Genomic DNA, 12,684 nt, shown 5'->3' on the forward strand with positions numbered 1-12,684 from the left:
GAGAGGGGGACATCAGGGTCACTGAACTCTCATAGGGGTCACTGAACCCTCCTGAGGGTCACTGAACCCTCCTGGAGCACCCTGGCCTCGTGGGAGAGAATCTGGGGGGACAGAGAGGGGACATCGGGGTCACTGTGGGTGTCACTGAACCTTCCTGGAGCACCTTGGGCTCGTGGGAGAGAGTCTGGGGGGACAGAGAGGGGACATTGGGGTCACTGTGGGTGTCACTGAACCCTCCTGAGGGTCACTGAACCCTCCTGGAGCACCCTGGTCTCGTGGGAGAGAGTCTGGGGGGACAGACAGGGGGATATCAGAGTCACTATGGGTGTCACTGAACTCTCATGGGGGTCACTGAACCCTCCTGGAGCACCTTGGGCTCGTGGGAGAGTCTGGGGGGACAGACAGGGGACATCGGGGTCACTGTGGGTGTCACTGAACCCTCCTGAGGGTCACTGAACTTCCTGGAGCACCTTGGGCTTGCAGGACAGCGACTCAGGACACAGGGGGCACAAAGACAGTGTCATCAGGGTCCATACCAGGATGAATTTGCAGACCCCCGAGATCCTCAGGATGGATTTTCAGCCCCCACAGTGCCCCCAGCCCATACCAGGATAGATTTGCAACCCTCCAGGACAGATTTTCAGTTCCCCAGGAAGGATTTGCAGCCCCCCAGCCGTACCAGGATGGATTTGCAGACCCCCAGTATGGATTTTCAGCCCCCCAGGAAGGACTTGCAGCCCCCAAAATGGATTTTCAGCCCCCCCAGGTAGGATTTGCAGCCTCCCAGCCATACCAGGATGGATTTTCAGCCCCCCAGGAAGGATTTGCAGCCCCCCAGCCATACCAGGATGGATTTGCAGACCCCCCAAAATGGATTTTCAGCCCCCCAGGAAGGATTTGCAGCCCCCCAGCCGTACCAGGATGGATTTGCAGACCCCAGCCACGGCCTGGCAGGCTGCAGAGGTGGGGAAGTCCACGGGCAGGTTGGGCAGCCCCAGGATGGTGACAAGCGGCCGCAGCCCCCGCTGGGCCACAAACTCCTGGCAGTGATCGTCCGTGGTGTTGTTGCTCAGGATGGACTCCACGAACTTCATCTGGGACAAAAGGGGGTCAGGGGGGCTCTGAACCCCCTCAGAGGGGGGTCAGGACTAGGGGGACCCCACAGGGACAGTGCTGGGCCTCACCACGTTGAGGATGTAGTCCATGAGCGGGATGGGGATGCGCTCCTCCGTGCCCACCACGCTGCAAGCACAGAGGGGATGGTGAGGGGAGTGCGATCCCCCCAGGACATAAAATCAGAGTTAATGAGGCTGGGAGAAATCTCTGAGACCATCCCATCACCATCAAGTGTCACGTTCAGGCTTGGCTTTAACTCCTCTCTGCCAGACCTTCCTGGGAAGTTTTTGCCTATTTCCAGCCTAAATTTTCCCCTGGTCCCTTTTCTCCAGGCTGAATCCCTTCCCCAGCTCCCCCAGGATCCTCTAGACCCTTCCCAGCTCCCCCAGACCCTTCCCCAGCTCCCCCAGGATCCTCTAGACCCCTTTCCAGCTCCCCCAGGATCCTCTAGACCCTTTCCCAGCTCCCTCAGAACCCTCCAGATCCCTTTCCCAGCTCCCCCAGGATCCCCCAGACCCCTGCTCAGCTGCCCCAGGATCATCCAGACCCTTCCCCAGCTCCCCCAGACCCTTCCCCAGCTTCCCCAGGATCCTCTAGACCTTTTCCCAGCTCCCTCAGAACCCTCCAGATCCCTTTCCCAGCTCCCCCAGGATCCCCCAGACCCCTGCTCAGCTGCCCCAGGATCATCCAGACCCTTCCCCAGCTCCCCCAGACTCTTCCCCAGGATCTCCCAGACCCTTCCTCAGCTCCCCCAGGATCCTCTCCACCCCAGACCATCCATAAACCAGCACTGAGCACGGATCCCCAGGGACACCAAAGTGACCTGGGGACACTCCAGATCTTTAGGGACACCCCAGACGCCCCCAGCCCGCCCTGTCCTGCTCACGTCTGGCTGGGCTCTGCCTCGCTCTGCTGGGCAGCCCCGAAGCTCTGCATGGCCTGCACCTCCTCCTCCTCCTCATCCTCGCTCGAGGCCTCCTCGGCGGCGTGGGGCGAGCGCGGGGGCGGCGCGGCCGCCGTCCCGTCCGCCTTCTGCATCGACGGCTTCTGGCAGATGTACTTGGGGTCCCGGCCCAGGCTGCAGATCTCCTCCAGCAGCTGCAGAGGGGATGGCATTTAGGGGTGGGGGGGGCCTGGCCAGATTTTTGGGGGTCCCTGGAGTCCCACAAGTGTCCCCAGGTTGTCACCTTGATGATGGCGGTGGTGGCGTCGGTCTTGAGCGTGGGCTGGTGCCGCATCAGCTCGTCCACGGCGCTGCCCAGGTTGGAGGCTGTGTCGCCTGGGGGGACAGAGAGTGTTTTGGGGGGGCAGAACAGGTTTTGGGGGTGCAGAGCAGGTTTTGAGGGGAGCAGAAATGCTTTTGGGAGTTAAACAAATAGGGGATGATGCCTCCAAATGGCTCCAAAAAATGAGAGACCTGTTTAAATGCTAAGATGATATTTTGATAAAAGGTTGGTGGAATCCCCAGTATCCCCAGTACCCCAATATCCCCAGTGTCCTCAGTCCCCCAGTGTCCCCAGTATCCCCCAGCATTCCCAGTATCCGCCATTATCCCTGGTATCCCCAGTGTCCTCAGTCCCTCAGTGTCCCCAATATCCCCCAGCATTCCAGTATCCCCCATTATCCCCAGTACCCCCAGTATCCCTGGTATCCCCAGTACCCCTGGTATCCCCAGTATTCCCAGTATCCCTGGTACCCCTAGTATTCCCAGTACCCCCAGTATCCCCAGTATTCCCAATACCCCCAGTATCCAGTATCCCCAGTATTCCCAGTACCCCCGGTATCCCTGGTATTCCCAGTACCCCCGGTATCCCCAGCATCCCCAGTGTCCTCAGTCCCCCAGCATTCCCAGTATCCCCAGTATCCCAGTGTCCCCAGTATTCCCAGTACCCCAAGTATCCCCAGTGTCCTCAGTCCCCCAGTGTCCCTAGTACCTCCAGTATCCCCAGCATTCCCAGTATCCCCAGTATCCCCCAGTGTCCCCCCGCAGTGCCCCACTCACCGAGGGGGTCAGAGCTGCAGTGTCAGTGCATGGCAGGCAGGGGCATCCCCAGTATCCCCAGCATTCCCAGTATCCCCAGTATCCCCCAGTGTCCCCCCGCAGTGCCCCGCTCACCGAGGGGGTCGGAGCTGCGGTGTCAGTGCATGGCAGGCAGGGACATCCCCAGTATCCCCAGCATTCCCAGTATCCCCAGTATCCCCAGCATTCCCAGTACCCCAAGTATCCCCAGTGTCCTCAGTCCCCCAGTGTCCCTAGTACCTCCAGTATCCCCAGCATTCCCAGTATCCCCAGTATCCCCCAGTGTCCCCAGTATTCCCAGTACCCCAAGTATCCCCAGTGTCCTCAGTCCCCCAGTGTCCCTAGTACCTCCAGTATCCCCAGCATTCCCAGCATTCCCAGTATCCCCAGCATTCCCAGTATCCCCCAGTGTCCCCCGCAGTGCCCCGCTCACCGAGGGGGTCGGAGCTGCGGTGTCAGTGCATGGCGGGCAGGGGCATCCCCAGTATCCCCAGCATTCCCAGCATTCCCAGTATTCCCAGTATCCCCCAGTGTCCCCCCGCAGCGCCCCGCTCACCGAGGGGGTCGGAGCTGCGGCGGCGCCGCATGGCGGGCAGGTAGTCGGGGGACAGCAGCACCTTGAAGAGGCGCTCGAAGGGCTGGCACTGCACGAAGCTCTGCAGCCCCCGCGCGTTCAGGCACAGCGCGCTGAACACGTTGGGCAGCGAGCCCAGCACCTCCCGCGTCGCCGGCACCTGCGCAGGTGAGGGGCCATGGCACACCTGGGGCAGGTGTGGGGCACACACGGGGCAGGGTGAGGGGTTATGGCACACCTGGGGCAGGTGTGGGGCACACACGGGGCAGGTGTGGGGCTGGGGCACACACGGGGCAGGTGTGGGGTTATGGCACACCTGGGGCAGGTGTGGGGGACACACGGGGCAGGTGAGGGGCTGCGGCACACACGGGGCAGGTGTGGGGCACACACGGGGCAGGTGTGGGGCACACACGGGGCAGGTGAGGGGCTGTACCAGACCTGGGGCAGGTGTGGGGCACACACGGGGCAGGTGTGGGGTTATGGCACACCTGGGGCAGGTGTGGGGCACACACGGGGCAGGTGTGGGGCTGGGGCACACCTGGGGCAGGTGTGGGGCACACACGGGGCAGGTGAGGGGCTGCGGCACACCTGGGGCAGGTGTGGGGGACACACGGGGCAGGTGAGGGGCTGTACCAGACCTGGGGCAGGTGTGGGGCACACCTGGGGCAGGTGTGGGGCATACACGGGGCAGATTAGGGGCTGGGGCACACCTGGTGTGGGTCAGGGGCTCAGGGCACACCTGATGTGGGGCAGGAGCTGGGGGCACACCTGGTGTGGGTCAGGGGCCCAGGGCACACCTGATGTGGGGCAGGGGCTAGGGGCACACCTGGGCCAGGTCAGGGGCTATGGGGCTGGGGGCACAGCTGGTGCAGGGCAGGTGGTGGGGCAGACACTGGGCAGGCGTGGGGCAAAGCTGGGACACACTGGGCAGGTGTGGCACCAGCATGGGCAGGTGAGCAGCAGCCAGGGAGGCAGGTCGGGGTGGAGCTGGGGCAGGTGTGGCACCAGCACAGGTGGCAGGCATGGGACAGGTGTGGGGACAGAGGCAGACCTGGAGCAGGTGTAGGAGAGGAAAGTGGACAGGTACAAAGCAGGTGTGGGGACAAGCGAGGGGCAGATGTGGCAGCAGGTGGTGGAACAGGTGCAGGGCACAAAATGAAACGGGGACACAGAACAGGTGCAGGGCAGAGAGTGGAACAGATGTGAAGACAGGTGAGGGAACACACAAGGACAGAAATAAGGGAACAGGTGAGGAGACAAGTAAAGGGACAGGAACAGAGACAGGAAATGGAACAGGTGCATGAACAGGAAACGGAACAAACACAGGTACAGGGCAGGTGTGGGAGCAGCACAGACACAGCTGATGGGACAGCCAGAGGACAAGTGAGGTGACAGAGGTGAGGACAGGTGCTGGACAGGTGAGGGACCTCACTCATGGCCTCCATGAGCAGCACGTGCAGCGTGATGTTGGTGAGAGAATACACAAAGAAACAGGTGAGGGAGCACATAAAGAGATAGACAAGGAGACAGGTGACAAGTGTAGGACAGGTGACAACACAGGTAAGCCCCACTCACATCCTCGATGAGCAGAGTGTGCAGTGAGGGAATACACAGGAGGAGAAGCGAGAGGGCAGAAAACGGGATACACAAGGAGACAGGTAACAGGTTCAGGACAGGACAGGTGACAGGTGCAGGACAGGACAAATGACAGGTTCAGGACAGGACAGGTGACAGGTTCGGGACAGGAAAGGTGACAGGTTCAGGACAATACAAGTGACAGGTTCATGATAGGACAGGTGACAGGTGCGGACAGGACAAGTGACAGGTTCAGGACAATACAAGCGACAGGTTCACGACAGGACAGGTAACAGGTGACAGGTTCAGGACAGGACAAGTGACAGGTTCAGGACAATACAAGTGACAGGTTCACGACAGGACAGGTGACAGGTGCAGGACAGGACAAGTAACAGGTTCAGGACAGGACAGGTGACAGGTTCAGGACAATACAAGTGACAGGTTCACAACAGGACAGGTGACAGGTTCAGGACAGGACAGGTTCAGGACAGGTGACAGGTGCAGCCCAGCACAGGTGAGCCCCACTCACGTCCTTGATGAGCAGAGCGTGCAGCATGACGTCGGTGAGGCCGTTGTCCTGCAGCGAGGACAGCAGCGAGGGCTCCTGGAACACGAAGACCGTCACCACCTCGGTCGCTGCGGCGGAGGAGAGAGGGGGGCACTGAGGGCAGGTAGAGCACCTGGCGGGGTCCCCGCTCCGTGCCCGCCCCGCGCTGCCCAGGTGGGGCCGGGGCGTGGCTCACCCAGCAGGAACAGCGAGGGGCCGTAGTACTCGGCGTTGCTGATGATGTGCTTCAGCGAGGTGGGCAGCGAGCCGTCCATCACTGCGGGGACACGCGTGGTCAGTGCCACCACCCCTGCCACCCCACCCCGGCGGGGGTCTGGGGACATCGGGGACCACCCACCGTGCCGGATGCCGTCGGAGAAGGCGGGGTCTTGGATGGCTTTTTTGAGGAAGTTCAGCATGGATTTGAGCAAAGCGGCGCGCTGGGGGATGCACTGCACTCCTAGGGGGGGACACGGGGAGAGGATTGGGGGGCACATGAGGAAATTGGGGTGTTCCCAGGGAGCAAACCAGATGTGAAAAAGGATTTGGGGTCTTCATGGAGGGGGGAATTGGAGTGTTCACATGGGAAAGGAACTGGGGTGTCCATATAGGGATGGAATTAGGGTGTCCATGTAGGGAGAATTGGAGTATCCGCATAGGGACAGAATTCGGGTGTCCATACAAGGAAGGGATTGGGGTGTCCATGTAGAGATAATTGGGGTATCCACACAGGAAAGGAATTGAGGTGTCCATAAAACAGGAATTAGGATGTCCATTTAGGGAGGGAATTGGGAGTATCCATGTAGGAGGAATTTGGGTGTCGTATAGGAGGATTTGGGGTGTCCATACAAGAGAAATTTGTGTGCCTGCATAGCAAGAATTGGGGTGTCCATATAGGAAAAATTTGAGTGTCTGTATAGGAGGAATTCGGGTGTTCATATCAGAGGAACTGGAGCATCCACATAAGGAAGGAACTGGGGTCCAGTGAAGTCCCCGCTGTCCCCACCGTGTCCCCAGCCCCGGGAGGCACCTACCGCCGCGCGGGGAGGGGGTGGCAGCGCTGGTGCTGGGCACGGCTGGCGGGGCTGGTGGCACCGGGTCTGGCCGGGCCTCGGCCGAGGGGCCGGGGCTGCTCTCCATGGCCACATCGGTCACTGCGGGGGGACGGTGACATTGCAGGGGGAACAGGTGACACCACAGCGGGGACACTGCTGTTCCCACCGCTGCTCCCACCCCGCTGCTCACCCTCCATGTCCGTCTCCATGTCCTCGCCCTCGGGCAGGGTGGCAGCAGGCGGGCGCTGCACTTTGGGCTTGATGACAAAGGGACACTCGCGACGGCACAGGTCCACCTCGTGCTGGGGGAGACAGAGCCTCAGCACCCCAAATCACCCTGAGGGACCCCAAAAGCAGGGCAGGGGAAGGGGGGCAGCACCTCGAGGCGGTAGATGAAGATGGACAGCCCGCTGTGCGACTGGAAGGCGGCCATGTCCAGGTTGGTGATGAGATCCACCACCCGCACCGCCCGTGTGACGAACGTGATCTGGTCCTGCTCGTCCCCCAGGAACTTGATCACCTGGCGAGGGGACAGACGCAGGTGAGGCAATCCCCGAGGCACCTGAGAGTTGCCCACAGGTGACAAGAGCTCACCTTGAGCAGCGCCTCCATCATGCCGCACGACACCAGCGCCTCGCCGCCCGCGTCGTAGCTGGCCAGGTGGTACAGGAAGGAGAAGAGCGCCGTGGCGAACTGGTGGGGGTAGGGCTCCATGGAAGGGTCTGGGGGTGTACAGGTGTGGTTAGGGCGGGTCACACCCCCCAGGTGACCCCCCCAGCCCCCCGGCACGCACCGATCATGGCCTGGATGCAGTTGCGCACCAGCACGGGCAGGAAGCCGTGGTAGGAGGCGGTGCCGGTGCAGTCGATGATGCTGCTGAGCTTCGGCGTGCGCTCCAGGTGCACGATGGACGTCAGCGTCCGCAGGGAGGCCGCCTTGATGTCCTGGCAGGGACAGATGAGGGACACGTGAGGGACACACGTGTCCTTGATGAGCAACAGGTGCAGCGTGACATCAGTGAGGGGATACACTGGGGACAGGTGGTGTGACAGGTGAGGAACAGGTGTGGGACAGGTGAGGGACACTCATGTCCTTGATAAGCAGCATGTGCAGCGTGATGCTGGTCAGGAGATACACAAGGGCACGGGTGATGTGACAGGTGAAGGCACAGATGAAGGTACAGACACAACACACGTGAAACGACAGGAGCACAAGAGGTGTAGGAACGTACAGGACGGGTTAGGTGACAGATGTGGGACAAGTGAGGTGACACATGCAGAACAAGTGAGGTGACAGCTGCAGGACAGGTGAGCCACATTCAGATCCTTGGTGAGCAGCACGTGCAGCACCACATCAGTGAGGGAACACACAAAGGGACAGGTGAGGGGACACACAGGGAGACAGGTAAGGGGTACACACAAAGGGACAGCTGAAGGGACAGCTGAGGGGACACACAAGGGGACAGATGAAAGGAGTCACAAGGGGACAGCTGAGGAAACAGGTGAAGGGGACAGATGAAAAGACAGATGAAACAACAGCTAAAGGGACAGGTGAGAGAACAGGTAACGGGACAGATGCAGGAACAGCTGAGGGGACACACAGGGACATACAGAGGGACAGCTGAGGGGACAGGGCTCCCAGGTCTCACCATCAGCTGCTTGTCGGTGATCTGCAGCACGTCCACCAGCTCCTCGATCAGCCCGTTGTACAGGATGCTGTTGGCCGACTCCTGCAGCGCGTTGGAGTACACTGCGGAGACGGGGGGGTCACCCCAACTGCCCCAGGACCCCCACAGAACGGCCCCTGAGCCCCCCAAAGCCACCCCCCAATTAAAACAAGCCCTAACGAAGGCCCACCCAGGATGGAGATGGCGTGGAGCCGCGCCTGCACCGCCTGCAGCCGCTTCTTGTGGTTGGAGAAGCCGTGGGCCAGGCGGATGTGGGTGAACAGCAGCATCTGAAAGGGGGACAGAGAATTTGGGGGGGTCAGGGAGGGTCTGGGGGTCACCCCACAACCCTCGATGTCACCCCACGCACCTGTTTGTCCTTGGGGATGCTGTACATCTTGGTCAGGGACTCCATGATCTCCGAGGGGCTCTCTGAAATCTGGGGGAGAAGAAAAAGAGAAATAGGGAGGGGCAGAAGCAGAATTGGGGTGCAGGAAACAAAACTGGGAGGGGACAAAACTGGGGTGTGGACAGACAAGACTGGGGGGCAGAGAACAACCTGGGGTGCAGGGGACAAAATGGGGTTCAGGGGACAAAACTGAGGAACAGAGGACAAAACTGGGGTGCGGAGGGTCAAGATTGAGTGCAGAGAACAAAATCGGGGGGCAGAGGACAAAACTGGGGAGCAGGGAACAAAAGGTGCAGGGTTAGGGCGTGGGGGAGCCCTGGCCCAAGCAGAGACACCCCCCCCCCCCCCAAATCAAGGTGCCCCCATGCTCACCTTGTCCAGCTGCTCGATGTGGATGTAGTGCAAGGTGGTGCTGGTGGCCTGCGGGGGTCACAGGAGGTCAAGGGGTGGCCCCGGTGCTTTGGGGGCCTCCTCGTGACCCCAAATGTCCCAAATGTCCCCAGTGTCACTCACCCTCTTGTCCACCTTCACCTCGACGCCTGGCTCGGCGTAGAACTCAAAGTGCAGGGTGGTGGCACTGGGGGGGTATTTCTGGGGAGGGGGATACAGGGGTGAGATGGGGAGAGCAGGGTCCCCTCCCCTGGGGGGACACAACCAGGCTGGGGGACACAGGGAAAGGGATGGGGGGATGCAACAGGGGTGACAAAGCGGTGCTGGGGGACATGGGAGGTGACACAGAGGGATACAACAACGCTGAGGACACCCTGAGGGGACAACAGAGAGCACTGGGAACCCCAGGATGGCATCAAGGGGCCTCAGGATGTGACAAAGGCACACAGCGTCATGTGTGTGCCCCAGGACAGGAGGACACAGGTGAGTTCTGGGGACCCCCCAAGACAGGACAAAGTGACACAGGTGAGCTCTGGGAACCCCCCAAGACAGGACAGGAGGACACAGGTGAGTTCTGGGGACCCCCAAAACAGGACAAAGTGACACAGGTGAGCTCTGGGGACCCCCCAAAACAGGACAGGAGGACACAGGTGAATTCTGGGGACCCCCAAAACAGGACAAAGTGACACAGGTGAGCTCTGGGGACCCCCCAAGACAGGACAGGAGGACACAGGTGAGTTCTGGGGACCCCCCAAGACAGGACAAAGTGACACGGGTGAGTTCTGGAGACCCTCAGAACAGGACAAGGTGACACAGGTGAGTTCTGAAGACCCTCAGAACAGGACAAAGTGACGCAGGTGAGTTCTGGGGACTCTCAGAACAGGACAAGGTGACAAAGGTGACTTCTAAGACCACCCAGGACAGAACACAGGTGACACACATGAGCTCTGGCGACACCCAGGACAGAACAAGGTGACCCAGACGAGCTCACGGTGACCCACAGGTGCCACTCACCATCATGTGCAAGTCCCGACAGCACTCAGCCAGCCCGAATCCATTCTCCTTTCCACCCCAGCTCTGCAGGGAGACCAGCCCAGCTCAGCCCCGCCCTGCTGAGCCCCAAATCCCTCAAAACCCTCCCAAAAACCCCCCAAAAAACCCCACCCACCTCGGCCAGGTGCTGCAGGCGGGCCAGCAGGGGCCCGCGGCGCTCGGAGCCCAGGCGGGTGATGTAGTTGGAGCGTTTGCTGAACACGTAGAGCAGGTTGAGCACGGCCAGCACCACGTGCATGTCCGAGGAGGCCAGCAGCGTGGTCAGGTGCTGCGGGGACAGGACAGGCGTGTCAGCGTGTCACACGCCTGGGGACACACGGAGGGCGGGTCTGGGGGCGTGCCCACCTCGATGGAGCTGTAGAGGTGGCGGGAGAAGCTGTACTCGATGAGCAGGGCCGTGAAGTTGAGCAGGGCCAGCAGCAGGGCCTTGAGGGGCTGGCGCTCGGGCCGGTCGCAGGCCAGCATCCAGCTCATGGCCTCCACCGGCCGGCCCGCCTCGGCCAGCAGCGCGTCGAAGCGGTCCAGCAGGTCCACCCAGTGGTACAGCTCGCACTGGGGGGGGTTATGGGGGAGATGTGGGGCTGGGGGCACAGCTTGGGACCCCATGAGCCCCCCAGGAACCCCCCACATCCACCCAGTGGTACAGCTCGCACTGAGGGGGAGGTTATGGGGGAGATGTGGGGCTGGGGGCAGAGCCTGGGACCCCCTGAGCCCCCCAGGAACCCCCCACATCCACCCTGGGGTCCAGCTCGCACTGAGGGGAAGGTTATGGGGGAGATGTGGGGCTGGGGGCAGAGCCTGGGACCCTCTGAGCCCTCCAGGAACCCCCCACATCCACCCAGGGGTCCAGCTCACACTGAGGGGATTAAGGGGGATGTGGGGCTGGACCCCAGCCCAGCCTCCCCAAAACTCCCATATCTCAGGGGGGACCCTCAGAACTCCTAAGAAGAAACCCCAATATCCCAGCCCAGCCTGCCCAGATAGCAGCTGAGCCCCCTCCCCAATACAAGGCAAAAAAATGGAGTTTCGGAGACTTGACAGAGAATTTGAGCTCTCCCCTAGTTTTGGGGAAAAACTGAGGTACTCCCCACATATTTTGGGTTTATAATGTGCTCCCCACACTGTTTTTAGGCATATTGGGGTTCCCTCCTTGGAGTTTTAGGAGTCTGTGAAAGAAAATTTGCACCCAAACAGCTCCAGGATGGGGAGGAAATGGGGGCTCCTAGGGGGGCTGTGAGGATGCTGGTGAGCCCCCCCCCCCAATTTGGAAAAAAGTAGTGGAGGAGGCAGCTATCATTGGGGTGCACTGCAGGAAATGTAGAAACCCCCCCCACATTCCTAAACCTCCAGAAAACTCCAGATCTGCCCCACCCAAGGGCTGAGGGCTCAAGGGGTCCAGCTGAAACCAGGCACCCCCCTCATTTCAGGACCATTCTGGGGTATCCCCTCCCATTCTAGGGTTGCTCCCTGTGATTTCGAGGTGCTCCAGGGTGACACCCCACCAGTGGCAGTGACCAGTTTGGGGACAAGCTCAGCACCACCCTGACAATCCCTTGGGAAATTCCCTCGTGTCTTGGGACCCCCCAGGTTTTGGAGAACCCCCCCAGGTTTTGGGGACCCCTCCCACCTTCCCAATGTTCCATGTCTTGATCTGCTGCAGTTCTGTCACCAGCTGCTCATCACTGCAAGCTTTCAGCTTCTCGATGAGGGCCCGGCAGTCAGCGGGCTGGGGGGCACAGGGAACTCAGCACTGTCCCCTCATGGTGTCCCCAACACCTCCCAATGTCCCCAAAACCCTCCATTCCCTTCCCAATGTCCCCACTTCCCCCCAACATCCCCAATTCCCCTGACATGGTGTCCACAACCCATCCCTGACTGTCCCCAACCCCTCCCTGAGTGTCCCCAACCCATCCCTGAGTGTCCCCAACCCCTCCCTGAGTGTCCCCAACCCCTCCCTGACTGTCCCCAACCCGAGTGTCCCCAACCCCTCACTGAATGTCCCCAGCTCCTCCCTGACTGTCCCCAACCCATCCCTGACTGTCCCCAACCCCTTCCCGAGTGTCCCCAATCCATCCCTGACTGTCCTCAACCCCTCCCTGACTGTCCCCAGTTCCTCCCTGACTGTCCCCAACCCCTTCCCGAGTGTCCCCAGCCCCTCACCGCCTCCGTGGGGGTTTTCTTCAGTTTCGTCCGATCCACTTTCATTTTGGGGTTCCGGTCCTCGTGCTCTGCCTGCGGCCACACGTGGTGGGGGGAAGGGGTGGGGGGGGGTCACACCT

At 61.0% G+C, this 12,684-nt stretch overlaps 1 protein-coding gene across 1 annotated transcript in view; it reads right to left on the reverse strand.

The window, feature by feature from the left end:
• The window catches only part of HUWE1 (HECT, UBA and WWE domain containing E3 ubiquitin protein ligase 1), a 77,732-nt gene that overhangs the window by 63,522 nt on the left and 1,526 nt on the right, over positions 1-12,684 (reverse strand). The window contains exons 3-25 of the mRNA XM_077789640.1: positions 12,566-12,637; positions 12,033-12,131; positions 10,751-10,957; positions 10,521-10,673; positions 10,367-10,429; positions 9,476-9,553; positions 9,335-9,382; positions 8,924-8,992; positions 8,744-8,843; positions 8,536-8,636; positions 7,681-7,831; positions 7,482-7,609; positions 7,267-7,407; positions 7,078-7,189; positions 6,867-6,986; positions 6,191-6,292; positions 6,029-6,109; positions 5,815-5,921; positions 3,693-3,870; positions 2,304-2,395; positions 2,003-2,214; positions 1,185-1,242; positions 918-1,094 (exon numbers count right to left, since the gene is read on the reverse strand). Of these exons, the coding sequence (XP_077645766.1) occupies positions 918-1,094; positions 1,185-1,242; positions 2,003-2,214; positions 2,304-2,395; positions 3,693-3,870; positions 5,815-5,921; positions 6,029-6,109; positions 6,191-6,292; positions 6,867-6,986; positions 7,078-7,189; positions 7,267-7,407; positions 7,482-7,609; positions 7,681-7,831; positions 8,536-8,636; positions 8,744-8,843; positions 8,924-8,992; positions 9,335-9,382; positions 9,476-9,553; positions 10,367-10,429; positions 10,521-10,673; positions 10,751-10,957; positions 12,033-12,131; positions 12,566-12,610 (2,622 nt within the window). The 5' untranslated portion in view covers positions 12,611-12,637. The remainder of the gene's footprint in view (positions 1-917; positions 1,095-1,184; positions 1,243-2,002; positions 2,215-2,303; positions 2,396-3,692; positions 3,871-5,814; positions 5,922-6,028; positions 6,110-6,190; positions 6,293-6,866; positions 6,987-7,077; positions 7,190-7,266; positions 7,408-7,481; positions 7,610-7,680; positions 7,832-8,535; positions 8,637-8,743; positions 8,844-8,923; positions 8,993-9,334; positions 9,383-9,475; positions 9,554-10,366; positions 10,430-10,520; positions 10,674-10,750; positions 10,958-12,032; positions 12,132-12,565; positions 12,638-12,684) is intronic.

The sequence above is a fragment of the Lonchura striata genome, chromosome 36, assembly GCF_046129695.1.
Source record: "Lonchura striata isolate bLonStr1 chromosome 36, bLonStr1.mat, whole genome shotgun sequence".
Taxonomy (NCBI): Eukaryota; Metazoa; Chordata; class Aves; order Passeriformes; family Estrildidae; genus Lonchura; species Lonchura striata.